At 52.0% G+C, this 26,405-nt stretch overlaps 3 protein-coding genes across 4 annotated transcripts in view; all 3 read left to right on the top strand.

Moving 5' to 3' along the window:
- Nucleotides 1-11,262, top strand: part of PPARGC1B (PPARG coactivator 1 beta) — a 48,065-nt gene extending 36,803 nt beyond the window's left edge. The window contains exons 6-12 of the mRNA XM_058848765.1: nt 308-344; nt 689-753; nt 1,136-1,898; nt 2,363-2,438; nt 3,195-3,316; nt 3,581-3,735; nt 5,471-11,262. Of these exons, the coding sequence (XP_058704748.1) occupies nt 308-344; nt 689-753; nt 1,136-1,898; nt 2,363-2,438; nt 3,195-3,316; nt 3,581-3,735; nt 5,471-5,574 (1,322 nt within the window). The 3' untranslated portion in view covers nt 5,575-11,262. The remainder of the gene's footprint in view (nt 1-307; nt 345-688; nt 754-1,135; nt 1,899-2,362; nt 2,439-3,194; nt 3,317-3,580; nt 3,736-5,470) is intronic.
- Nucleotides 11,263-13,942: 2,680 nt separating this feature from the next.
- LOC131584114 (E3 ubiquitin/ISG15 ligase TRIM25-like) lies at nt 13,943-18,822 on the top strand. The gene is made up of 5 exons (XM_058848903.1): nt 13,943-14,666; nt 15,256-15,351; nt 15,724-15,957; nt 16,041-16,063; nt 16,986-18,822. Exons 1-5 carry the CDS (start codon nt 14,052-14,054, stop codon nt 17,215-17,217), a joined length of 1,200 nt encoding a protein of 399 aa, XP_058704886.1. The 5' UTR covers nt 13,943-14,051; the 3' UTR covers nt 17,218-18,822.
- A 533-nt stretch (nt 18,823-19,355) lies between these two features.
- On the top strand, nt 19,356-25,915 carry LOC131584191 (probable E3 ubiquitin-protein ligase MID2). 2 transcript variants are annotated; one of them, XM_058849065.1, is made up of 8 exons: nt 19,356-19,385; nt 19,750-20,387; nt 21,455-21,550; nt 22,102-22,335; nt 22,465-22,487; nt 23,612-23,748; nt 24,510-24,541; nt 25,125-25,915. In XM_058849065.1, exons 2-8 carry the CDS (start codon nt 19,752-19,754, stop codon nt 25,260-25,262), a joined length of 1,296 nt encoding a protein of 431 aa, XP_058705048.1. In that variant the 5' UTR covers nt 19,356-19,385; nt 19,750-19,751; the 3' UTR covers nt 25,263-25,915. The 2 variants fall into 2 exon arrangements, with proteins under 2 accessions (XP_058705048.1, XP_058705049.1); XM_058849066.1 differs by lacking the exons at nt 19,356-19,385; nt 23,612-23,748; nt 24,510-24,541; nt 25,125-25,915 and adding an exon at nt 22,975-23,314 and having other exon boundaries at nt 19,605-20,387.
- The last annotated feature ends 490 nt before the right edge of the window (nt 25,916-26,405 follow it).

The raw sequence follows: 26,405 nt of genomic DNA, 5'->3' as shown, positions 1-26,405 counted from the left end.
CTTTTTCAATCCGTGGGCATCTTCTGCCTCAGTTTCCCCATCTTTATAATGAGGTGTGGGAGTTGGTGTGGCCATAACCCGGCAGGGACCAGGTTGCCCCATCCCTCCAGGTTCTTCCCCGTGGGTTTTCCCTGGGTCTGGGCTCTGGGTTTCAGCTTTAGTGGTGCCCCAAAACCCCAGCAAAGTGCAAGTGCAGGAATGGCTCAGCCCTGGCAGCGTGAGCTGTCCCTGTCAGGTGGGCAAAGCCCTCAGTGGGCGCTGCAGGGACACAGCTCCACTGGTAACCTGCTTCTCTCCTGCCTTTCAGAAACACCCAGGTGTCTCACACTGTCCTTGGCACAAACGTAAGTGCACATGGGGCTGAGTGAACCAGTGTGGGGCTGGAAACTGCCTGGGGTTGTGTGGCTGGGCAGGGCCCCTGCAGCCAGCACAGGGAGCTGTGTTTGCAGAGCACAGGGAGCTGCACTGCTGGGCACGGGGCTGTGGGGAGCCACAGGGTGCAAGGAGCTGGGAGAGACACACTTGGTGTGTGCCCTGGAGCTGCTCACCCCACTGCCCTTGTGGGGTGACTCTGTCAGGCAGCAGCCAAAGCGGGAGGGTTCACTTGTGGGCAGTGTTTTCTCAGCTTTCCTTTGGGTTTTGGGGCTGTGGTTCACCTAAACTCTCCTGATTTTCTGCTCTTCTCCAGTGACCCAGCCTTTGGGAAGAGAAACTTTGAGCCAATGCTGACCGTGGAGCTGTGTGGGACAGCAGGTAGGACAGGCTTTGGATTTTTTAGTTTTGCAGAAATGTAGTCTAGGAGGGGGCTCGTTTACCCTAAATTCAGCCTGGAGTCATCACTTCCAGCCTACCCAGCCAAGGGGGCACCTTCATCCCCTTCACACTGCAAACACAGGAGACTCCTGTGCGCTGCCACATCCCAGCACCGTGAGCAGCTCAGGGGAATGTGTTTGGGGTGGGAGGAGCTGTTCAGGGGGGCCCTGCATGAGCCAGGAGGGATGGGAGAGTCCTCTGGTCCCTACTGGGATCGAGGCATCCTTCTTGTTCCCCCAAGTGCCACTGGCTGAGGCTGTGGGGGCCGCGGGGTGGGACAGAGGGGGCAGAGCTGACTCCTGCGCTTTGTTTGGGGGTTCAGGTCTCACACCGCCCACCACTCCGCCATACAAACCCGCCGAGGAGGACCTGTACAAGCCAGACATCCCCCAGGAGCCAGGGAAGGAGGACGGGATGTCCCTGAGCCCCGGGGGCGCCGGGGACGTGGCAGCCTCGCAGAAAGCCCCCAAGAAGCACCCGGAGAGGACGGAGCTGTTCGCCCACCTGAGCCGGGCGGGCGGGCGGGCGCTCCCCGAGCAGCAGGGCCTGCTCAAGAGGCCCTTCTCCCGCTCCTTTGGGGACCACGACTACTGCCAGGTGCTGAAACCCGAGGCTGCCCTGCAGAGGAAGGCGCTCAAGTCATGGGAGCCCCCGAGCCAGGTGGAGACGGAGCACAAGAGAAGGGTCCCGGCCGCCCACTACCAGGGACTGGAGCTGGGCAAGGACACGGGCGCTGAGCTGCTGTGGAAGGACGGCGTGAAGCAGCTGAGAGACCAGGAGATCAGAGCCAGCTTAACAAAGCACTTCGGCTTTCTGGACAGTGCCCTCGACGAGGAGGACATGGTCTTCTGCAAAACCCCCGAGTATGACACGGTCTTTGAGGACAGCTGCAGTGAGAGCGGCTCCCCCGTGGAGGAGGATGAGGAGGATGAGGAGGAGGAAGAGGAGGAGCATGGCAACACCGAGCTGTGCCTGAGGAGAAACCCCCTTTCCAGGACCAGTTTGCATTACTGCTCCCGGAGCAGGTCCAGCTCGGGCTCCTCGTGCTGCCGGTCGCGGTCACCCGCCAGCAGACGCACCTTCAGGTACGGGGGGCACGGGGACATTGGCACTGCTTTTGCCCCCTGAATTCTCAGCATGGTGCAGGGCAGCCCCAGTGCTCTCTGCTCTGCTGGCCCGAGCAGTAAAGATGCTAATTAATGAAAGAAGAATGATGAAAATAATTGGTACTGCATCAGCCACTGCTGCAAGCATCAGCCATGGCCTGAGGAAGCAGTGGCAGAGCGAAGCAGCTGGGAGGGTTCCATGGGTGACAGGGCATGGGCAGGCACCCAAGCCAGGCCTGGGAAGGAACAGGTGCTGGCTTGGGACACCCTGGCATCGATGAGAGAAACCTTCCCAGTGCCCTGTCCAGTGTTTCCAGACCCCAGTCTGTCCTTGGCTCCCAGTGCCCACCCACTCCTGTGGGTGTCTCAGGTTCTCAGTGATGTTTGAAGCTTTCCCAGCAGCTCCCCCAGCCCCAAGCTGAGCCCCTGTCCCTCCCTTGCAGGTGTGAGAACGCCGAGCAGTGTCAGGGTGGAAGCGGGCACCGGGGCCAGCTGAAGAAGAGACGGGAAAAGGCCATCGTAAGTGAGCGGGGACCTCACAGAGCAACCCCAGCCCTGGGCTCATCTCCTGCTCCAAAAAGCATCAGTGGAGCCCATTAGCCCTGGCTTCAGCATCCCTTGGTGCGAGGCCAGTGTTAAACAAGGACATGGGGTGGGGAGAGAGGAAAACCCAACGTGCAGCGAAGCCGCCAGCGATTGGCAGCACACGGAGCCCTTGGCACAGGGATGCCCAGAGCATCCTACGCTGCTGCCTCAGTGCACTTGGCACTGGCAGTTTGTGGGGTGAACTGGGGAATCCCTGAAGCTGCTCAGCTGTCACAGATGTGGCCATGCTGCATCCTCATGCTCCAGGAACCCGTGGGCACATGCTGGGAGCTGGGAGAGGGGTGGGCACACGGCAGAGTGAATCGGTGCTCCCTGCACACACACACACTCACACTCACACATGCTGCTTTGGCACCTTTTCCTGCAATGCAATTAGATTTTGCCCCTGGCAATTCTTGGGAATATATCCCACATTTGCCAGGAGAAGCTGAGAGAGCTGGAAGAATGTGGGAGAATTTTAAGAGAGAAGAAGGGAGCGGTGGCTGCTCCAGCCTGGTTATGGCTGTCCTGGGGGTGACACTGTGACCTCGGAGACAGCCAGATCCTGGGGGTGGCAGGCTGTGTCCATGGCAGTGCTTCCCAGTGCTGGCTTGCAGGGGCTCCTCCACAGCCCAGCAGCAGCACAGAGGTGCAGGGTCCAAGCCTGAAAGCTTTTGGTTGCTTTGGCAGGGGGAAGGCCGGGTGGTGTACATCAGAAACCTCTCCAGCAGCATGAGCTCCAGCGAGCTGAAGAAACGCTTCGAGGTGTTTGGTGAAATCGTGGAGTGTCAGGTCCTGTCCAGGACTAACAGGTGGGTGGGCAATGAGCTGTGCCCAGAGCTCCAGCAGCTACAGGCAGCTCCTCTCCCCAAGCCCCACAACACCTCCAGGCAGCGCCACATCGATCCCCTGGGTCAGCCGAGCCCTCGGTCTTGGTGCTTTTGTCAAAGAGACTCAGCGTGTGCAGAGATCCAGGGGCATCTGTGGGATGGAGGAGTGGAAGAATGATGGGCCAGGGGTGTAGTGCTGTATCACAAGGGCTCATGACATCTTGAATTCTTTCTGTGGTTGCTCAGGGGGGAGAAGTACGGCTTCATCACGTACCGGTATTCCGAGCACGCCGCCTTATCGCTGAAGAACGGCCCCTCGCTAAGGAAGAGGAACGAGCCCTCCTTCCAGCTCAGCTCTGGTGGCCTGGGCCGCTTCTTCTGGACCAGATACGCTGACCTGGGTGAGGAAGCAGCAGCTGCTTTGTCTCTTTTATCAGCACAGAGCTGTTAGAGCACACTGCACTGCTGAGCCCTGGTCACGCAGGGATCCAAACGCCTTCAGAGCCTGCAGGAAAAGCCCCCTGGCTTTCCTGTGCCTCGTGGCTCAGACAGGTGGATTGGGAAATTGGGGAGAAGGGAAAAAACAAACTGATGTGAGGCCTCAGGGTGTGTTGGCTGCAAAATGTAGCATCCCAGCCTGGGGCTGCCAGGTCTCAGCTGAGTGCAGCCCATCCTGTGTCTGCTGAGTTTCTGCACAGTGCTGGAGGCTTTCCAGCAGAAAACTCCCTTCCCAGGCATTAGAAAAGGCAGTCAGCAACATTTCATTAGCCCAAGAGGTGATGTGGGTGGTTTGCTGCTCTGCAGGACAGATCCACCACGCTGCACATGCACTCTGGAGCCAAAGTGACAGCACTGAAATGTGCTGTGGTCGCATTAATCCTTTCAGTGCTTCAGCAAGGTCTCAGTGACTGTGGCACCAGGGCTGCAGCCTGAGCTGAGGGCCAGGAGCCAAACCCTGGGCTGGTCCTGCAAGAGAAATGTGTCCCAGGCTTTGCCCAGCCCTCAATGCTTCAGGTGTTTCACCAACACTGCATGTTTATTTCTGTACCCACTGCAGGGGCTGAAGGGTTCTGGGTCCCACTTGATGGGTGAAAGACTTCAAGAAAATAAATCCCCAGGTCTTGGCTTACCTCCAAGTACTTACCTACAAGTACTCCCTGTTTTTTTTATCACCTTGCACTATGTTCTCTGCTTAGAGCAGCCATGCCTTGACTTTGATTGTGGGCAAAAAGTCCATTGTTCATCTAAATAAATCCCAGAGTGTCCCATTTCGGGCACAGAGAAATTAGGAGCCGGGTAGCAGCCCATGAGGAAGCTGATGACTGTGCTGTGCTGTGGGGAGGGGGCCAGAGCTGCCCCCCCTGCCTAAGAGAAGCCCCTTCAGTTCTCCTCACCTGATTTCTTCAGAGCCACCAGTCACCCCCTTCCTGCACAGCCCGGCTCATTCCTAAATTCCTGCTCGTCCTGGTACAGGATAAGCAGGGGAAGCCCCAAGCAGAGGTGAAATGCAACCACACCATTCAAAACTATACACCCAAAATGTTAAGCTGCTGTGAAATTAGGCAGCCTGAGTTCTGCTAGGTGCTGAATTCCCTGGGCTTTCCAGGGGCACTCTGTGTTCAGCTCCTGGCGCAGGGCTGGCAGTGGAGCAGGCTGGCTCTGCCACCAGCACAGCTCCCATGGGATGGCCCTGTGTCATCCCCTCCAAATTTAGCTGCACCCAGCTGATTTTTTCACCCCTGGCAGTGAATATCAGCAGTGTGTGCCCTGCCCAGCTGGGCTTGGCTGCAGCCCCTCTGCCCCAGCTCTTTTCGGTGTCCCCAGTCCCGTCACCACCGCCGCTGTGTCCAGCCTGGCTGTGCAGTAGCAGGGCAGTGAGCAGTGCCCTGCTGTGCCTCAGTTTCCCTCCCCATGAGGCAGAGAGGACGCTGATCCCCCCCTCCCTGACCTGGCTGCCTTCTGTCCCTGCTGTGCCTCAGTTTCCCTCCCCATGAGGCAGAGAGGATGCTGATCCCCCCCTCCCTGACCTGGCTGCCTTCTGTCCCTGCTGTGCCTCAGTTTCCCTCTCCATGAGGCAGAGAGGACACTGATCCCCCCCTCCCTGACCTAGCTGCCTTCTGTCCCTGCCATCCCCAGATTGCGGCACGGACGAGTCCTCCCCAGCTCCGGTGAAAAGCAAGTACGAGACCATGGATTTCGACAGCTTGCTGCAGGAGGCCCAGCTCAGCCTGCATCGGTAACAGCCTTAACCTTGGAGGAATACCTCAATACCTCAGTCAAGGCACTTCCAATATGTTTACGTTTTCAAAGAAATTATTCAGTCTATGGCAAGCAAGAGAGCGAGAGAGAGAGCGAGAGCACGCCCGCGAGAGAGAGACTGCTGTCCCCTGATCGATGTTTACATTGAACAAAGCTGCTTCTGTCTGTGAGTCCCCATGGTGTTGATGTCTCACTGCCACACGTTAGTCCCCCCTCTGCTTCTTACTGGTTGTTTTAGGGTGAGCCTAGGAGCCCCCCAGCCCCTCTTCCCCCTCCCTGCCCTCCCCACGCTCCCACCGTGGAGTTGCAGCTGTGTTCACCATAACATTTTTTTGTCCGTAGTGTGTGATGATGAAATTGTTCATTGTGAATAGAATCAGGATTATAAACTAATTTTTAATAGAAGAAGAGAAGAAAAAAAAAAAGTATATACTTAAAAAAAAAAAAGAAATGTATTTATGGCTCAGATGTACTGTAATTCAGATTTATTGTACCGCTTCCTTGATTTTTAACTATGCACTGTAATGAGGCACTTGCCACTCAGCAAATGGGGGGTCAGAGCAGTCTCAGAGCTGACATTCCCCTGCTAGCAAACCGGGGTGCTCGGTGCTTGCCCCGGGGTCACCCACTTTGCTGTCAAAGCCATTCTTTGTGCTGGAGTGGCCCGAGCCCCCCAGCGCTGAGCTGGGTCCCAGTGGGTGATGGAGCCTGGGCTGGGCAGCTTTGCAGGCTGCAGAGGGTGGGAGAGGGATGCAGCACCTGCAGCCAGCGCTGCTGCACCCCTGCTGCCTTTGGAGAGAGGGGCTGGGGGCTGCTGGGCCTGAGCCGCTGGGGGATGGATGTCTCCAGTCTGTGTGGAGGAGCTGGATCCTCTCCAGCTCCTTGGATGGCTGGGAGACTGGCCAGGCCCTGGGGCTTCATCCTCGCTCGCTTCCACACCCCGCAAAGCAAGCGGGGCGAGAAGACCTGGCTGTGCTCTCTGCTGGGCAGCCAGCCCCACACACAGCCCAAAATCCAGCCCCAAACTCATCCCAAAGTCCAGCCCCACACACAGCCCAAAGTCCAGCCCCAAACTCATCCCAAAGTCCAGCCCCAAACTCATCCCAAATCCCAGCCCCAAACTCATCCCAAATTCCAGCCCCACACACAGCCCAAAATCCAGCCCCAAACTCATCCCAAAGTCCAGCCCCACACACAGCCCAAAGTCCAGCCCCAAACTCATCCCAAATTCCAGCCCCACACACAGCCCAAAATCCAGCCCCACACACAGCCCTAATTCCAGCCCTACACACAGCCCAAAATCCAGCCCCAAACTCAGCCTAAAGTCCAGCCCCAAATGCAGAGAGGCTGGGGGGCACAGCACCCACCCTGGACCCCCACCCAGCACCCTGTCCCGTAGCTGATAAGCCATACACACCCCAGCACCCACCCGCAGCCCAGATCCGTCCCAGCGCCCCGGGGCACAGCTCTGCCTCTGGCCAAGGGCCCTCGGGGCTGGATTTAAGTGTCAGATTTACTTGAGGACTTGCCCTCCGTGTGTGAGTGGGGTGAGATGGGGACACAGCTGTCCCCCAGCCGGAGCAAAGCCCACCACCAGCCGGCCAGAGGCACTGTTTTCCCAAGGGAGCGGGAATCTTGCTGCTCCTTAAGCCATTGCCACCTTCTCCTTTTATTTTTGAGCCCCAGAGACCACTAGGGATTCAGCCATCCTCTGTAGATAGAATATTATAGCCTTAACTCTGCCAATAGATAGATTAGAGTCTCCTGGGGTCTCCCTTCGCCATGACTTGGGGGTTTTATCCCCGGTTCCCCGGGCACGTTGCGGGGAGAGCGACCGAAGCCTCGGGAACAGCACAGGGTGCCAGGGGCCGGAACCATGCCAGGGTGGGCCGAGGCTCGGAGCCCTGCCATGCCAGGGTGGGCTGAGGCTCAGGGCCGGAGCCCTGCCATGCCAGGGTGGGCTGAGGCTCGGAGCCCTGCCAGGGTGGGCCGAGGCTCGGAGCCATGCCATGGTGGGCCGAGGCTCAGGGCCAGAGCCATGCCAGGGTGGGCCGAGGCTCAGGGCCAGAGCCATGCCAGGGTGGGCCGAGGCTCGGAGCCATGCCATGGTGGGCCGAGGCTCAGGGCCAGAGCCATGCCAGGGTGGGCCGAGGCTCAGGGCCAGAGCCATGCCAGGGTGGGCCGAGGCTCAGGGCCAGAGCCATGCCAGGGTGGGCCGAGGCTCAGGGCCAGAGCCATGCCAGGGTGGGCCGAGGCTCAGGGCCAGAGCCATGCCAGGGTGGGCCGAGGCTCAGGGCCGGAGCCATGCCATGGTGGGCCGAGGCTCGGGGCCAGAGCCCTGCCATGCCAGGGTGGGCCGAGGCTCGGAGCCCTGCCATGCCAGGGTGGGCCGAGGCTCGGAGCCGGAGCCATGCCAGGGTGAGCCGAGGCTCGGAGCCGGAGCCATGCCAGGGTGGGCCGAGGCTCGGAGCCGGAGCCATGCCAGGGTGGGCTGAGGCTCGGAGCCCTGCCATGCCAGGGTGGGCTGAGGCTCGGAGCCGGAGCCCTGCCATGGTGGGCCGAGGCTCAGAGCCGGAGCCATGCCAGGGTGGGCCGAGGCTCGGAGCCCTGCCATGCCATGGTGGGCCGAGGCTCGGAGCCATGCCATGCCAGGGTGGGCCGAGGCTCAGGGCCGGAGCTCAGCTGGGCTCTGGCAGGAGCAGCAATGCCGACACCAGCACAGTTCCCCGGCTGTTCCCCTCGGGAGAGCCGCGGTTCTGACAACACCCGGCCCGGCAGCGCCAGGGCCCGGAGGCCATGGCGGGGTCCCCACGGTGACCGTCACTGCCGGGGAACCGGCCTTGTGCCACTTCAGCCCCAGCACTGAAACCCGGCCTCTCTCCCACCCCAAAATCCCCCCTGTTCTCATCCCACCTCAGCAAACACGAGCAGCTCTGGCCGAGACTGAGCATCTGCTATTGGCAATTGCCTCATTGTAGCTTTGCCTTTTTCTGTCCTAGTATTTCCTCACAATGATGATGATGATGATGATGTTTACATGTGATTGCTATAGAGCTTATGTAGAATGTATATAGCGACACATTTAGGGTGGGTAGTACTGTCCTGTGCTGTGCTGATGTTTTTCAGAAAACGATCAATCAAAAGAAAAAAAAAAAAAAAAAGCCAACCAAAAAAAAAAAAAGGAAAAAAAAAACGAAAAAAAAAAGGAAAAAAAAGAAAAGCAAATAAGTGGAATTCTTCCATCTCCCACTCAGCTGGGGGCACCCATGGCTGGGCCCCGCTGGGGATGCATCAAGGGTGGTGGAGGGGAAGGGTTAGTGCAGAGCTGGGGGGGGCTGCAGCCTTCTCCAGGGGATCACTCAGTCACTTCCCCAGCACTGCCTTTGGCACACCCAGATTGAGAATTTCCCGGTGTTTCCGGGGCTGGGTGCCCTGGGTCAGCTCTGGGTGCCGAGGCCGGTGCTGGGGAAGGGGAGGGCTGGTCCTGCACAGAGCTCAGCAGTACTGCAGCCCTAGGGTAGGAAGAGATGCAATAAGTGGTCTTCGTGGTGCCTGAAGCCTATAAGTGGGGTTGGGTTTTTCTGGTTTTGGTTTGGGTTTTTACCTTTTTTTTTTTTTTCATTCACTTGGGATGGTTTGTTTTCCCTCCTCCCCCAAAAAACCTTTCTTATCCAAGACTTATGCACTATGCTTAGAGCCCCTTGGGCTGTGTGCTGCCTGCCTTGGGGCTTCCCCCACCTTTTAGGACTGGGTGAAAAGTAAATTTCCACAATGGTTTCTTTTTTTTTATTTTATTTTTAATTTTTGTGGGCCTTTTGTTGGTTTTTCTTTTTTACTCTAAAGGTGTCTTTAGCTCACAGTGCTCGAGTCTGCAGGAAGGTGGGTCGGGCACAGAGGCAGGTGAGAGCTCCCTCCTGAGCTGCCTAAAATTTGGATGCTGACAGGGAATTGGGGCAGGAGCAAAGCAACGCCCAGGCCCTGCTGCCAGAGAAGCCAGAGGTGCCCAGAGCTTTGCAGCAGCTGCCAGGGACTGGGGATCCCCCCCTTTTTCCAAGGATTGCCTTTACATCCCACCCAGCCTGTGGCACCACAGTGGGTGCCCCTCAAAAAGGGACCCCTCACACCCCAGCCCCCTGTGAGGGCCAGGGCTGTGGGGTGGGCAGGAGAAACTGGGAGCAAAAGGGTTTATTCTGGCAGGAATAAGTCAGGAGGAGATTTATTTTTTTAAAAGTGTGTAAGTATAGAATGTTCCCCCAGCCGTTTCCTGCTGTGGGCAAATGCTGAATGCGTGAGGAGTTTCTGATAAAATGCCCCTTTTGCTTGTTTTGCACAGGTTTGCCCCAGAAAAACTAATTTTTTTTGGGGGGGCAGCAGGTTTCTGGCTGGAATCCAGCGTGTCCCTGAGGCTCCGCAGGGAGGAGCAAACGGGTCTGAGTGTGTGGGCTGAATGCAGAGGACAATCCCAGGATTTAGGATGGATGCTGCCCCCAAAGCAAAGGTTTCTCTCGATTCCTCCATTTCCTGCCTGGGCTGCACATCTTTGAGGAAGCAGCAGCTCGCTCACCACGTTACAGTCCTGAGCCTCATCTCAGTCTGGGCCTTGTCCAGGAGTTTCACAATTGCAGATCAACACGGTTTTCTCCTTTTTTTTTGGGAGGGATTTCTTTTCTTTCTGGAGGTCTCTTGAGTCCACCGGTGTTGGAGCTGAACCCGACACCCGTCGTGTTCTAAGTGCATCCCTGACAATCTCAAGCAATATAGAGCCAAATGCAGCCTTGGGCTTTCACTTTGGGGTTTCACTTTGGGGTTTCATTCCTCTTCCCTCGCCCTCCCTGGGGCCAGGGGCAGCAGCAGGAGTTGGGGAGGGAGTGTGTGAGTGCATGTGAGAAAGAGAGAGAACGGTTCAATTGATGCATTTCTTGAGAAAGGTGTAAGAATTTCACCTAAAAAGGGGCACATCTGCTTTGTTATTTATAAAAAAAAAAGCTAAATTCTGTCTTTTTTTTTTTTTTTTTTAAGTAAAAGGACACTGCTCATAATTATTAGGGGTCAATTCTGCTTCCCTTACTCATGCTGAGTAAGTACTACTTAACTCTCCAATTTTCTACTTGAAGAGTAAGTAAAAGCAGCAGAATTGATCCCTTTATGATTAAGAATCAAGTTTTTAGTATTTTTTTTAATTGATAGCGGTTTTTTTATATTTCACTTAATTTTTCCCCCAGTTCTGTTCTGTTGTGTCCTTATTTATGTAATATACTTTAACCTTAAGAGATGGCATGGATTCTTATGCCTTTCCTTTATTATTATTATTATTGTTATTATTTTTAAAAAACAAAAGAGATTTATTTCTAGTGTGATTTAACTGTCTACCTTCTAAAATGAGAGAACGTTTTCTTGTATTTTTACATTGTCAGATTCTATAGTTTCATAGATAATTTAACCAAATCGCTCAATGTATTCTCTATATCTATCCAGTGGGTATAAAAGTTCTATTTTAAATTGTGTAAATACTTCAGAACTGGCTTCTTTTTCCAGACTCCCCTGCCGTGGAGTTTCTTGTTTACATCAAAAAGACTGTAGAATCTCTACGCTCATGTACTGTAAATAGTGAAGTGATCTGCCTATAAATAAACGATAACATATATACTATAAAGTGGAAAGAACAAAAAAAGGAACAAGTTTGTGCTGCTATACTTCAATTTTTAATGCAAGTCTGCTTGGGGTGAGGTGTTCTGCTCTGCCTGGCTGGCAGTGGGGCTGTGCCAAGGGGGTGGCAGAGCTTCCCAGCTGCCAGGGATGCAGCTCCTGCCTGGGAATATCCCTGTCTGTTGCTATTTTGAGTCTGGCTTCTCCCAGTTAGACTCATGCAGGAAAAACCTGGGCTCTGCACTCTGGACTTCGAGTGGTGCCACTGCCTCAGGACCCCTCGCCAAAGAAACTCCCCAGATGGAGTGGGTGAAGAATGAAGCAGGGCATGCTCCTCACATTTTCTGGAGTGGAGTAAGAGAGCAGGAAAAAATGTGGATGAGACTCCAGGTGGTGATGCAGCAGCTGTGCAGCTCAGGATGGCACCTGGAGAGTCCCTGGAACCAGGAGAGCCGCCCTGGGAGCCAAACTGGGGCACGGCCGTGTCCTGGTGTCCTGGTCCTTGTCTGTGGAAGGGATGTTTGGAAGGTGTAGGCAGGCCCAGCTCCCCCTGGGCACACGGGAGCCCCATGCCAGCCATGCCCCTGTGAGGCACCAGCAGGCTGGACTGATTTTATCCAGACCATGGATCAGTGATGCTGCTGGGCTGGAGGATCCCAGCAGCCTGAAAGGAGAAGCTCTGCAAGGTGCTGAGCTGTGCCAGCTGCTGGCTTTTGCTGCTTTGCACCATTTTAGGCAACAGCTCTGCACCTGCCTGTCTCCAGCACATCTGTGGGAGCCCAGGGTGGGTCCCCCAGCCCGGCCACAGAGCTGGAACCAGGCTCCCACCCCAAACCCAGCCCCTCATCCCTGCCACTGCTGCAGCCAGAGTGGACAGAGCTGATGGGAAGCCCATTCCCTGCTGCTGTCCAAAACCAGCAGGCTTCAAGGCCACCAAAGAGGAGTGTTTTCCTGAGATACATCAGGCACTGTGATGTGATAGTGCCCAGACAGATGAAAACGTGACTTTGGAGGGGGGAAATGTGGGAATGCAGCCAGTGGTGGGGTGGGCACATGTGGAGCAGACACAGGAGTGGGTTCCCAGGAGGGAGGGGGCACACAAAGGAAGGGTCTGCAGGGAGGGACAAACCAGAGCTGATATTTGTCCTCCCAGCCCAACCTGTGCCTCCAACACTGTGTTCCCAGGCAGCCTCCTGGAAAACAAAGCACTGATACTGTTTATTGAATACAATTGTTTATTGAGAATAATTCCTGCAAGCATTCAGACCTAGAGTCTGAAGGGAGCTGCTGGTGAATGCTGACATCAGTTCAACAATTCTGTTGGTCCCAGTAATTACTTCCAACCATGTGGGAAAAATCCCAGCTGGACTGTTTTTATTTTGGCATAACTTTGTGATACAACTACTCCTTTTCACACAGATGGGTGCTGTTTTGGAGTAGCTCCTGTGGCTGCTGGAGAGGAGGTGTTATTTATCTCCTGCACTGGTCACAGTGGCAGGGGAACATCAGTCACTTGGGAGCTTTTGTGAACAGGCCCAGCTTTGGGCTGGCACCTGGCAGCGTGGCCAGCACACCCCAGGCTGCTGCTCCTGGCCAGTGTGGCATGCCCACTGTGTGGATTTCATTCTGCTGCCTGCTGAGCCGTCCTGGGATGCTTTTTGGAGTTTCAGCTCCCACCTGAGCAGTGGCATCTGACACCAAATCCTGCTCTGGCCTCTGTTGGCAAGGAGCTCCCTGACGGGAGCCTCATCTTTGTGCCACACGAGGTCTGCCCAGGGGCTCTGGGGGCTGCATTTCAAGTAACCCATGCATTTATTTTCCCACTCAGCATTTATCAGGCCCACGTTGTTGTCCAGCTCCATCCAGGTGTTGCAGAGGGGAACAGGTTTGGTTCTTTTGCTCTCTGGTTGCTGGTCCAGCTGTCCCAGCCTCCCTGCCCACAAGGATTCTCCCCAGTTTTCCTTCCTGCCTCATTTGCTGACCCATCAAAGCAGGGCTGGACCTTCTGCCATGCTCCCCTTGAAGTGTCCAAGCTCTCAACCTCGAGATGCTGCGTGAAGTTTTGTCCTGTTGTTACTGAAAATGGAAAATTAAACTCTTTGACACTGTAATTTCAATATTAGAAAGTGGCATTACTTTATTTCAACCCCAGGCATGTGGGGCATAACTCCCAATTACACACACCACACCTTGCTAACAGACCAGTTGAAATCTATGGAACTTTTACATATTCCATACATTTCCCCAAACTCATACCTCTATGCTAAACACTCCCTGGGTTTTTGTGGGTTTTTTTGCATATTTAAATCACTTCCTGGAGCTGATTTTCATTTGAGTAGGGTTCCTTTGAGGGTCTCGGGTGGTCGTCTGGGTAACATCCCATTCCTCCAATTATTCTTTTTTGATCACAGGCCTCCAAAAACATTTCTGCTCTTTGGATTCACCCATTGCTATGGTCGGCCCAGGATATTCCTCCTTAATCAGCATCGCTCAGGCTCACAGTCTTTATGAGATAACCACTGGCACACAGGACAAAGCTCAGCAGGGTAAACAGAATGGAACTCCCAAGACTTAAACACGACTTATTACGATTTTTTTTTTTTTTTCTCTCAACACCGGAACAACCACGCAGCACCGAGAGGAAAAGAGCTGCAGGGAGGGGACGGATGACCTTCCCTTGCAAGGGGGAGGAGGCAGCAACTTTTAGCCCACGGGGCAAAGCGTGTTCCTCGTCACTGCCGCGTTTTATTTCGTTTCCCAGCAGAGCCCTCCCTCCCTCCGGCCTTCAGCCCTGCCCCGGAGCTGCGGCGCCATGTCCCGGGCAGAACTGGTGTCCGGCCTGAAGGAAGAGCTCACCTGCCCCATCTGCCTGGACATTTACAAGGATCCCACATCCCTGAGCTGCAGCCACAGCTTCTGCAGGGATTGCATCAAGCAGGCGATCCGGAGCCAGCCGAGCCCTGTCCGCTGCCCGCTCTGCCTTTCCACCGTCGGGGAGCTGCAGCCCAACTTCCACCTCCGCAACATCGTGCAGAAGTTCATGGATGACCCTGCGCACCAAGAGCAGGAAAAGCAGGAAGGGCAATGCGAGGAGAAGGGGGAGAGCTCGGGGCAGCCAGAGGAGGTGATGCTGTGTGATTTCTGCCTCCAGGAGCCGCAGCCCGCCGTGAAGACGTGTCTGAGCTGCGAAGCCTCCCTGTGCCAAGCCCACCTGAAGAAGCACGGCGGTGGCAACGCCCAGAAGAACCATGTGCTGGTGGAGCTGTGCGATGCCCAGGTTTTGGCCGAGAGGAGATGCCCCGAGCACGGCAAACTGCTGGAGTGCTTCTGCCAGCAGGACTCCGTGTGCATCTGCATGCTGTGCTCGGTCCTGTCCCACAAGGAGCACAAGATCATCAGTTTGGAGGAGGCTTTCAGCGTAGCTCAGGTAAGAGGCTGCTGGGACAGGCGTGGATTGCACCAGGAGAACCTCAGAGAGCTGCCCATGGCACAGGGCACGGCTCCTGAGTTTCCCCAGGGCAGGGTTAAATTGCAGCCCTGGGCTTTTATTCTTACTTTTGTCCCAGATTCTCTCTGGGTTTGGCCTTTGAGATACACAGTTAGATGTTACAAATGCTTTTTTTCCCTCCCGAGGGAAGAGTTTGGCCAAACTGGTGGGACTCGTGCAAGGTTTTAGTCCTTGGTGCGCCTCCAAGCCGGAGATGAGCCTGAGCTGCACTTATGCAAAGATAATTAATGAGAGTAACAGAAAGAAAGGTGCCAACAGGGGAAATAGCTTTATATGTGCCTAGTGCACATGAACAGTTTTCAGCTTCAAATTGGCTTTTTTTATGCTTGTAATTGTGGCATTTGTTCAGGGTTAAAGCCTCCCAGTAAACCTTCATCTATTGATACGTCCTGAGAGCATGCAATGAGCAAACCTTGCACAAATCTAGCTTAATCCCTGTCTATAAAACTGCTGATCTCGTGCATTATGCCAGTCCTATCCTGATATTTCCTTCCGGTTATATTTGTAGACAGCATTCCCTGGAATTCTGGAAACACTGAAACGCCACGAAGGTGCACTGGATCAAGCCATAGCAAACCTGCTCAAACAAGAGACAGGACTAAAGGTTTGTTTATTGGTCACATATCACCTTGGGCTGGTTGCTTGCTGGTAAATAAGATAAAATTTCCTTTTGCCCTTCTTCATATCATGGATTCGGAAGCTTTGTTAGTTCCTGGGTGGTTTCTCATGTATTTTTGAGGTTTCTTCTTTGAGGAAAGATGATGCATAACTTTTTTATCAGTCTGGGAGGATACATTCTTCCTTAACCTTGAAATTCTGTGCCTCGTGATGAGTGGCTGGTGTGTGGCTTTTTTATTTTTTCAACCTTCACCATTTAGTTATGTCTCTCATCTCAGAAAAAAAGACAGACTTTTTTTCTGAGTGGGAGCTCCTGTGGAAAATGTCCCTTACAATTTTGAAATTGTTTTCTTAATAGACTGAGGAGAACCAGCACAGGCAAAGGCTGGAGAACCTGTTTAAGAAGATGCATCTGCAGCTGGACAACAAAAAAGGAGAGCTCCTGAAAGTCCTCAGTGACTATGAGGAGCATCAACTTCATCGGATTCAGACAGAGATGAATAATCAGAAGAGGAAGAAGGATTCAGCCAGCCGTGATGTTCAGGAGCTGGAGGCTCTGAGAAATCAGAAGGACAAACTTCTTTTCACCAAGGTACCTATCAGCATCTCCCTTCCCAGAGACACAGGGCTGTGCCTGCACTTGTGCTAATTCTGCTTTCAAAATGTCTTCTACAGGGTTTTTCAGCAATTAAAGCCAGGTAAGCTCTCCCTGAGTTTCAGTGTCTTTATTGAGGATCTGGATGAGAGATGGAGCGCACTCTCAGTAAGTTCACAGAGGACACAAAGTCGGGCAGGAGTGTGGATGTGTTGGAGGCAGGGAGCTCTGCAGAGGGATCAGGACAGGCTGGATCCGTGGGCCAAGGCCAGCAGTGTGAAGTTCCAAGAGGCAAAGTGCCAGGTCCTGCACTGTGGTCACAACAATCTCATGCAGTTCCAGGCTGGGGGAGCAGTGAAAGCTGCCTGGAAGGAACTGGGAATGCTGTTCAGTGGTGGCTGAATGTGAGCCCGGCTGTGGGCAGGGGGTGAGGCCAGTGGCACCGGGCCTGTGGCAGCAATGGGGCGGCAGCAGGAGCAGGGCAGGGCCTGTCCCCTGTGCTGGCACTGCCGGGGTCACACCTCGAGTGCTGTGTCCAGATCTGGGCCCCTCACGGTGGGACAGACATGGAGGGGCTGGAGCCAGGGAACGGAGCTGGGAAGGGGCTGGAGCAGCTGAGGGAGCTGAAAAGGGGCTGGAGAGTTCCTGAAGGAGCTGGGAAGGGGCTCAGCCTGGAGAAAAGGAGCTCAGGGGGCCCCTGTGGCTCTGCACAAGTCCCTGGCAGGAGGGGACAGCCGGGGGGGTCGGGCTCTGCTCGCAGGGAACAGGGACAGGAGGAGAGGGAACGGCCTCAGGCTGGGCCAGGGGAGGCTCAGGGTGGACAGCAGCAGGAATTTCCCCATGGAAAGGGAGCTCAGGCACTGGAATTGCCCAGGGAGGGTTGGATCCCCATCCCTGGAGGTGGCACTCAGAGCTCTGGGCTGGGGACAAGGTGGGCATTGGGCACAGCCTGGACTTGATGGACTCTCAAGTCTTTTCCCACCTCAGTGATTTTGTGGTTCTGTGATTCCTTCTGTGTGTTTTAGGCAATGCAATCCACTTCCTAGAATGGATGGCATGACCGTGCCAAAGCCACCCATTACTTTGGATAAATCAAAAGCAGATGTTATCATGAGGCTTTTCCAGGAATTCCTCTCAAAGCTGGACTTCTCCTTTAAGCCACCACCATCTTCAGGATTTGGAGCACCACCACCATCATGTAAGTGCTCATTTCACTATGTCAAAAGCAAGATGGAAAAGCCAATAAAACATCTTTGAGAAAGGGATGTGAGACACCAAGCACACTGAGTAGCTCTAGAAGTGCTAATTCCACTGTATGCTTATTTGCACATGTGTCTACAGCAAAGGGAGCTGGTCCTGAGATTCAGGGCTGTGATGCCTTGGATACACCTTGCTAAAGCAGGCTATGGGTAAAGAGGCTTGGAAGTCCCAGGAGTTTTCTGGGAGGATGAAGAGAAGATAATAGCAGTACCTCTGACATCCCTTTGATTCAAGGGGAAAGTTGAGAACTTATCACAGCAGCAGTAGGGTGTAGTTTGCTTAGGACATAAATAACCTGCTCTTTCTGTGTGAATACTTCTGCTCCTTTACCATGCTTTGTAAGCTCAGCCTACAGTCCCAGAACTGTGCACAGTGAGACACTTGTCTGACTGAATTGGTGAAATTAGAATTCCCTGGGTGCTGCTCTTGGGATGGTGCTTCAGCCCTCACTGACAGCGAGCCTTGGGTCAGGACAGAGGCAGACTCCAAATCTCCACAATTGTCTGTTAATCATAATGTGTTTTTTCTCTTTAGCTTTCTCATTTAGTAATGCTACAGGAAGCTCTGGATCCCGGTCTGGGTGTAACGGTGGATTCAGTTTTCCATCCAGCTCTTCATTCATGTTTGGATCTACCTCTGGTTTTTACCCCAACTAGCCTAATGAAGCACAAACTCAATGGCAATCATAATGATAACAACCACAGTAAGCAGGGAAGAGAGAGAGAAAGCCCAACCAAAACTAATGATGCACAGCACAATTGCTCCCCCATCACCTGCTCTCTGATGTCCAGCCACTGTTCCTGAGCAGCAATTGGCTCTTTCTGGCCATCTGCCCCCAGTTCATATACTGGGCATGGTGTTCTATGGTGTGGAATATCCCGTTTGTGGCCAGTTTGTGTCACCAGCCCCAGCTGTGCTCCTTCCCAGCTTTCTGTGCTTTTTTCAGTGGCAGGGCATGAGGCACAGAAAGGTCCTTGGCTCAGGTTAAGCACGGCTCAGCAACAGCCAAACCATCAGTGTCTTATCAATGTTATTCCTTACTGAACCCAAAACTGTGCCAGCTGCTGGGAGGAGGATGAATTCTATCCCAGCCCAAACCAGGATAGGACTCCAGTTCACACACTGCTATCCCAGATGTGCAGGGTGGCCAGAGCTGCTGGAAGCTTGGAATTGTTTGTGCCTGGTTTGAATGCTGCCTGCAAATGCCTCAGTTATCTCTGTGTGTTACTTAGGTCAAAGATGTGTTCAAGGCAGAAGCAACACTCTCTTTTCATGATGTGTCTGTGAAGGCTGGACGTCCTGCTAAGAACTTTAGGCTTATAGAGACAGGAACTATCCCTTTGAAGTATCCCATCCACACTGCCACGGGTGTGTTGAAGCTCTTGTAGTGATGTAGGGACAAGGTATTATTTTGTATTTCCAGGACTAGAAATTGTGATCCTTGCACAGAGGCTGTGCTAAGCAGAAATTGGATTGTGGGCTGCTGTGACAGGGGGTATATCACAGCATCCTGCCTCTTCCTGCTGGAGCTCCTCTTTATCTGTTCTGTTAATCAAAATGGAAATACCATTAAATTGCTAATTTTTGCTCAGCATTATCAAATACTGTGTTGGCTTCATGTTTTTAAAGTCACGTTACTAGCTTGCAAAACGCAATGGCAATTTATTTTATCTAAAAGTTGACAGCTCAGCATTAACTGCTACAGAACTAGGCAGCAGCAATGGTGATCTTTGATCATTGCCAGCAGCTTTTGCCTCTGCCCCTTCTTTCCATCCCGCATATCCAGTGCAGAAGCAAAGATGCCCTGGGAGGTGAGGAGAGACTGGGCAGCATTTCCTGCTGGAGACTGAGGGGAAACTTCCCAAAGTGGCTGCCACAGCGTAGGGAAGGATGGAGCCGGCAGAGGGAACATTCCTGTGCCGGGCGTGGGGCGGAAAAGGGCTTGGAGAGGAGGAGTTTGGAAGGGAAGGGCTTGGAGAGGAAGAGTTTGGAGGGGAAGGGCTTGTGGAGGAAAAGTTTGGAAGGGAAGGGCTTGCGGAGGAAAGGTTTGGAAGGGAAGGACTCGGGGAGGGAGGGTTTGGAACGGAAGTGCTTGCGAAGGGAAGGTTTGGAAGGGAAGAGCTTGGAGAGGAAAGGTTTGGAAGGGAAGAGCTTGGAGAGGAAAGGTTTGGAAGGGAAGGACTCGGGGAGGGAGGGTTTGGAACGGAAGTGCTTGCGGAGGGAAGGTTTGGAAGGGAATGGCTTGCGGAGGGAAGGTTTGGAAGGGGAGTGCTTGCGGAGGGAGGGTTTGGAAGGGGAGTGCTTGCGGAGGGAGGGTTTGGAAGGGAAGGGCTTGCGGAGGGAAGGTTTGGAAGGGAAGGGCTTGCGGAGGGAGGGTTTGGAAGGGAATGGCTTGCGGAGGGAAGGTTTGGAAGGGAATGGCTTGCGGAGGGAGGGTTTGGAAGGGAAGGGCTTGCGGAGGAAGTGCTTGCAGCCTCGTGGGCGGGCTCTTGCCCTGGTTTTAGTTTCGTTTCTCTGCTCTCGCTGCAGCCATGGCTAAAGCTCGGGAGGGATGTGGATGGGCTGACAACCTGGAGGCCGAGCTCACCTGCCCCATCTGCCTCGGGCTGTACCAGGAGCCGGTGTCGCTGAGCTGCGGCCACAGCTTCTGCCGGCAGTGCATTGAGAAGGTGCTGGGAACCCAGCAGAATTCCCAGAGCCCCTGCCCCACATGCAGGACCTGCCTGGGGCCCAGCCTGGAGCTGCAGAAGAACTTCAAGCTGGACAGCATCGTGCAGGCTTTTCAGGCCACCACTTCTGACGAACAACGGGCTGTAAGGGAAGGCCTGCAGCAGGACGAAGGCGCCAAGGAGGGGGAGAGCGAAGTGGTTCCCTGCGAGTATTGCCTGGATGAGCCCCAGCCGGCCCTGAAAACCTGCCTGGTTTGCGAGGTCAGCCTGTGCCGGGTCCATCTGAGCAAACACAACGCCAGGGGTTTCCATCAGGAACACGTCCTGGTGGAGGTGGGAGCAGGGAAGGCGGAGGAGAGGAGGTGCCAGGATCACGGCAAGCTGCTGGAGTGTTACTGCCTGGCAGAGGAGGAGTGCATCTGCGTTCTCTGCTGCGTCGCCGGGACACACAAGGGCCACAAGGTCGTCACCATGAAGGAGGGACACGACAGACAGCTGGTAAGGAGCTCTTCCTTCCCTATGGCCTCTGCCTTGGAGGGGGGAAAGGAAAGGAAAGCCGCAGGAAGGTTGGTGGGGCTTTCACGGGGAATGGGGATGGGTGTGAGGGCAGCTCCAGGGATTTCCTCTCCGCCCCAGCAAGGGACTGGTGCAATGTGGTGCAATTTGCTTTTTATTCCCTCCTGTGTGTTGCCAGAATAGTGTGGACAGCTGAGCAGAGGGAGAAGAGCTGGGAAAGGTGTTTGAGGCTGGCGGGGACAAGCGTGGGTCAGTCCCTCAGGGTGTGGGGACAGAGCCAGCCAGAGGCTCCGCTGCCCCACTGAGGCGCAGCCCCGGGACTGCGGTGCTCCTGCCTGGGATTGAGAAATATTCCTGCAGAGATTAGAAAATCCCTTCCTCCACAGAGCCCCGGGAATGCCACTGCTACTGAACTTGGGCTGGGGAAGGGAGATTTCCCTCTCCGGGTCGTTTCCCTGGGCGCTGTCCGTGTTGCAGCACGGCGGGGATCAGCACTGTGCCCCAGTAAGCAGTGACGGGATGAGGGGATGCAGTGTCAAGCTGTGCTGGGGAGGTTCAGGTTGGACATCAGGAGGAATTTCTTCACTGAGAGGGTTGTTAAACATTGGAAGAAACTGCCCTGGGAGGCTTGGATCCCCATCCCCGGTGGTGTCCAAGGATTGACTGGATTCCAGAGGCACTCAGTGCTCCAGAATCAGCTGAGACTGAGGGGATAAAATGCATTTCCTATGCTCAGTCACTGCCTCACAATTGAAATATCTGGGCTCAGTTTAGAGCCCAAGCAAAAACCCTGCAGGAACCCAGTGCACGACCAGGAAATGGCTCCCTCTGGACAGGTCACAGCCTCCTCAGGAATTAGCAGAAGCATCCTTTGCAGTTACATGAATTGCAAACTAACTTTCTCCCCCAAGTTGCTTATCAGAAGTTTCAGGGCTGCCAAGCAGAAGTGGGATGTGTGAGACAATGGCCTTTTCACCAGCTCCACAAACTGCCAGCTGCTTTGAAGCTGTTCCTGCTGGGAAGTTCAGTGCTGTCTTTCCTCCTGCCAGGTTAAACTCATCGACACCATGAAACAGCTGGAGGTATCCAAAAATAATTTAGTTACTGCTCTAGAAGATCTTCAGGAAAGCGAGAATCAGATCAAGGTTGGTATCCTTATTATTGCTAATTCAGAAAATCTTTCCTTCACAGTTTCCCAGCAATAAGGGATGGTAACTATACTGTTAGAAGCGGATGAATAGAGGGGGGGAAAGAGTGGTTTGAGAAACTGCCAGAAGTCAAGATTTATTGCAGCCTTCCAGCTCTTCCACAGGAGGAAGCAGCTGGGGAATTCCACCTGGTGTTGTGGTTGCACAGACCAGGTTGCAGGACTGGCAGCCCACAGACTCTACATAAGATTATGTGTTTTTAAAGTTTTCTACCTGTTTAATTAAAAAAAAGCAATTTATATCTACAAGTGGGTTTTTCAGTGTGTTCCAGTAAGCTGTCATATTGGTAGCTGAAATTCATCTGACTTTGTTACTATATCAGGATTAATTTTGAAAAGCCTCCGTTGAATCAGATATTCTAAGCAAATGTTTATTGTCTGCTTCCTCCTAAAGCCAGGACAGATACAATCCTAACTGATAAGCAGGGACACTAAACTGAAGGGTGGTGTTTCTGAGCCAGTGCCCCTTTTTCTTATCTCTTCATTTAGATCAATACCAAATCACTGACTTCTCAGCTGGAAGAACTGTTTGAAAAAGTAAAGACGGAGCTTGATGAGAAAATGACAATGATACTGAGTGACATTCAATCTAATGAGGAAGCAAAACTGGCAGTCGTTGCCAACACAAGGAAGGAAATTGAACAGAATAGAGACCAGGCTGAGCAGAATCTTCAAGCTTTGCAGGAGATAAAAGAGCAACCAGATGTTTTCCTCTTCTTCAAAGTAAGCAGTGGTATTCAGCTTTTCTTCATGGATCTGCCTGTTTCTCAGCCAGGTGACCTTTCTGAAAGTCACACTAATGATGTTTTTTCTTTCTTTTTTTTTTTTTTTTTTTTGCAACCCTGTTTTCAGGAACTGAAACCGGTCACAGACAGGTATGTTCCACTTCATAACACTTGTTTTCTTCTTTGAAAAAATTCGGTGTTGATAATTGGGATCAAACCCCACCACCCTGTGCAGCAAAGCTGCTCCCTACTCCAGCTGAGCCAGAGGGCACCACATCCACACAATTAACAGGGATGGAGAGATCACTGCCTGCTGTTGTCCCTTTACATTTCAGTTTCATTTTGACTGGTTTCTGATGAAAACCACTGGCTTTTATTGCCAGAAGGCTGGTTTTATCAGAGATGAAGCCCCTAGGGTTCAGTTTACAGTAACACTGTTTTGGATGCACATGGGTGACCCTCCCTCAGCTGAATTCCCAGGAAACAGCCTTTGGCAGCAGAGGTAACCAGCTCATTTCCCACCAAGTTTCTGAGCTGTGGACGAGCTTGGTAGCTAGAAAGATTTATTATCACTTCTCTTGAAAGTGATATCTTTAATTTATAATTTACCACTTCCTATGCAATGTCTTGTTGTCAGCTGTAATTCACTGGTGCAGCACCACACCAGCAGTTCCAGATCCACAAGCAGCTTTGCAGCAGCACTGGAGGCCCCAGCTGCATAAAGGACTGGCTCAAACATCTGCCTGGAATTTGAGGTGCCACCTCTGTAACTTGCACAGATTAAAGCTGAGTTCAAACTTGGATTGTAAGGAGAATTTGGAATCCAAGTGTACCTCAGGGCTGCAGCTCAGTCTGTTACAGCTGTGCTTCAAGTCACATCCTAGCCCTTGGGATCAAGGTAATTTCCCAGAAACCTGGACACCACTGAATGTATTTGGCATTCTTGTTCTGTCACTGCTACAGCAGTAAGAGCCTCTCTGCAGCTCTTACAGAGAGCTTGTAAGGCTGTGTTTACACATGGGAAATATCAAAACACCTCCTCCTCTCTCATTATCAGCATTTGAAAGTTCCAGTGCAGGTTGGTAAGCAAAAAGCACTGCCAGATAAATAAAAGTAGGTAAAAATTGGAACTCAACCTTCACAAAAGGCTGTTAACCCAATAATAATTCATGGTGCCAAAGCCCTCTCCTCTTTGCAGACTCTGTCCTAGCAAAGAATTGTTACCTTCGGATGCTGGATGTTTTTTCCTGGTGCAATGACTCTGTGTTCCCTAGGATTGCCAGTCTGGATCTGTACACTAAGAGTGTGAAGGTGGAGAAAGTGCAGCTGGATCAGAGAATGCTTGCCGAGTATGAAACCCGGAGAAGGAGGTTAATGCTGCACCTGGACTCTGTGCTGGCCGATGTGCGCGGTGAGCAGCCCCGACCCGGCCCCGCTGGGAAACAGGGACCCCAATCCTTCCACCAGGGTGTGAGGGGCTGCTGTGGGGTCCTGAGAGTGGTGAGGAGGGGACAGGTTTCTGTGGATAACAAGGAAGAGGTCTTAAGAACAGTGCAAGTCCCCTTTCTCCTCTCTCTGATGTGGTTTCCTGCTCCCATCAACTTCCCAAGTTCTGGGTGCTCAGTCCCACTGTCAACAAACATCCTCTGTGTTTGCCCAGCCCCATCCCCTCCTTGTTGCAGTAGACATAGACAGGACACCTCTTCTTCATGCAACAAATATCTCCACTTAATTGTTCACTTATATTTATATTGTTTCTAAAAGCATCGTGTTTCCTTCTAATTGGTTAGAAACTTTTTGCTGCTCAGTTCCTGGGTTAGTAGTTGCTGGTGTACTTGCTCGCTGAAGATTTTCTTTTTTGAAGATGTTTACATTTTTGTCTCATGGGTACAGAATCAGTTCTCATGGGTACAAGTCCCTTTTCACACAGGTGCAAATTGGTTCTCACAGGAGCAGGCTGATACGCAGGCTGATTCTCATGAATGCAGGCTGATGTGCAGGCCTGAGCTGTGCTTTTACAAGGCCTTTCTTTTGTAAGGTTTTACCTATATGCAACACCTCCTGATTTATCTCTGAGTTATTTAGGTACCCAGCCCTAAATTTGAGTTCATTGCCAGCTTTGTTAACCATTCTTCTCTATTTTTTTTTTTTAATTTTTTTTTTTTTTTTCAGATAAACTCCACCAACTAAATGGAGCGGAGCAGGTAAATCCTTTTCTTTACTTACAAAATGTTCCTTGCAAGTTTCTTCAGTTGTTCATTTAAGGACTGTATGTCCTGCACTTTCCTGCTTCAGTTTTAAGGAGACCTAAGCAGAGTGTTGAGGGTCTGAGGCCTAAGGCTGTCCTTCACCTTAAAAGAAAGGAGTCAGATTTTAGCTTTTCTACAAGCTTTTTAAAATAAATGTTATTTAGAAGTTATACAAAAGACTTTTTAAAATTATTATTTTAATTGCTGCAACTAAAGTTCAGTTTGCAAATCATTTTATTCTTAATTAGTAAATTCAAAATAAAATCTTACTTTCTTAGCCACTTTTTAACTTTTGGAGCAAATCTAGAGGTATATTTTTAAATCAGTGTGTATGTCCAGTTATTATTCTTGTGAGCTCAGTCAATGGCTGTGCTTTATACAGAACCAGACAATTGCTCAAAACAGGTCAGGGAAAAGAAATATTTTTTTATGAGACAAGACAATGTTCTACTTGGAATCAACTTGTCCAATATGTTATAAAATATTACTTTATTTTTCAGTAAGTGAAACTTTTTCATCTTGTTTATTCCTACTGCAGGAAGGCATCATCGAGAAGGAACATCGTAAAAACTTGTCTGAGAATTTTAATTCTATTAACGCCAGATATAAGAAAGATAGGAAAAAATGTCACCAGAACTCAGGATGGGAAGCATTGTATTATCATGATGACTTCTAATAATGAGAATCCGCCAAGTGTTCTGATCTCCCCTCCTACCTTGCATTCAAATCAGTTCTGGAACATATGAAAAGTTTTTTTTAATAAGTGCTGAGAATTACTATGAACATAATAAAATCTCCAACTGCTGCTGCATTGCAAACTGTGGACTGTATCATCTCATGGGTCTAATTATATTTTTGTGCGATGATTTGTGGTGATTCCGTTGTCACTATGTTGCTGAATAACCAAATAGATGCACTTCAGCAAGGCTGGAGGATTTCATACTATCACCAGGAATTAGTTGTTTGAGAGCATTTTTTGTGGGTAGACTCCAAAGAAATCAAGGCTGAAATTCTCTGTCCTTTTACAGGACTTGTGGCTACAACTCAGTTCTGTCACTTGTGATAATCAACACGTACCTGATTTCAGGGATTAAAAACAAACACAGCAATCCATCTCAGATTTAGAGTGAGATTTAAACCTCTCTTCCAGGTTTAAATGGACTCTCCAAGCTGTGCTGTGTGCTCAGCCCTGGCTCTGCTGCACCCATCAATTGTCAGCATAACAGAAAGTGTTAGCAAGATTTTGGGAGTTCAGCGGTTGCTCAAGGTGACTTTACAAATATTCCTTCCTGCTTGAAGCCAGCAAGGCACAAAGGGCAGCTGCTCTCAGCCACTCAGATGAGGCAAAAAAAAAGGGAAAAAGGAGCTTGTCCTTCAGCACTTTCCTGACATGGGCTTCTCTCTGGCTGCCAGCTGAAGGGGCTGGGAGCAGCCAGTGCAGGTCAATGCTGCTGCTGCAGAGTTCCTGCAGTGCCGCAAATCCCTGCAGACAGCAACCCTCACTCAAACGTGGGATTTGTAATCCTGCTGCAGGCTCAGAGAGCTTTTGGATGAAAATGAGTATCTGGGAAGGTGGAATTTCTGAGTTAGATGCTAAGTTGCTGGTGCAGTTTAATTCCCCCATGCGTTTGATTGTTTGCAAAGAGACTCCTCGGAATTTGTGACTTGTTTTAATGTTCCATGCCTTAGCCTTGAGGAAGCAAAGAGCTGAAAGACTGGATGAAAGCAGGGTGAGAAAACACACTGAGTCCAGCAATTATTGAACTAAGCCTTCTAACACATACCAACACTCTGAAAATTTTATCACTTAATTACTTCT

Source organism: Poecile atricapillus, chromosome 13, assembly GCF_030490865.1.
Source record: "Poecile atricapillus isolate bPoeAtr1 chromosome 13, bPoeAtr1.hap1, whole genome shotgun sequence".
Taxonomy (NCBI): Eukaryota; Metazoa; Chordata; class Aves; order Passeriformes; family Paridae; genus Poecile; species Poecile atricapillus.
This window is presented reverse-complemented; position numbering and strand designations above follow the sequence as displayed.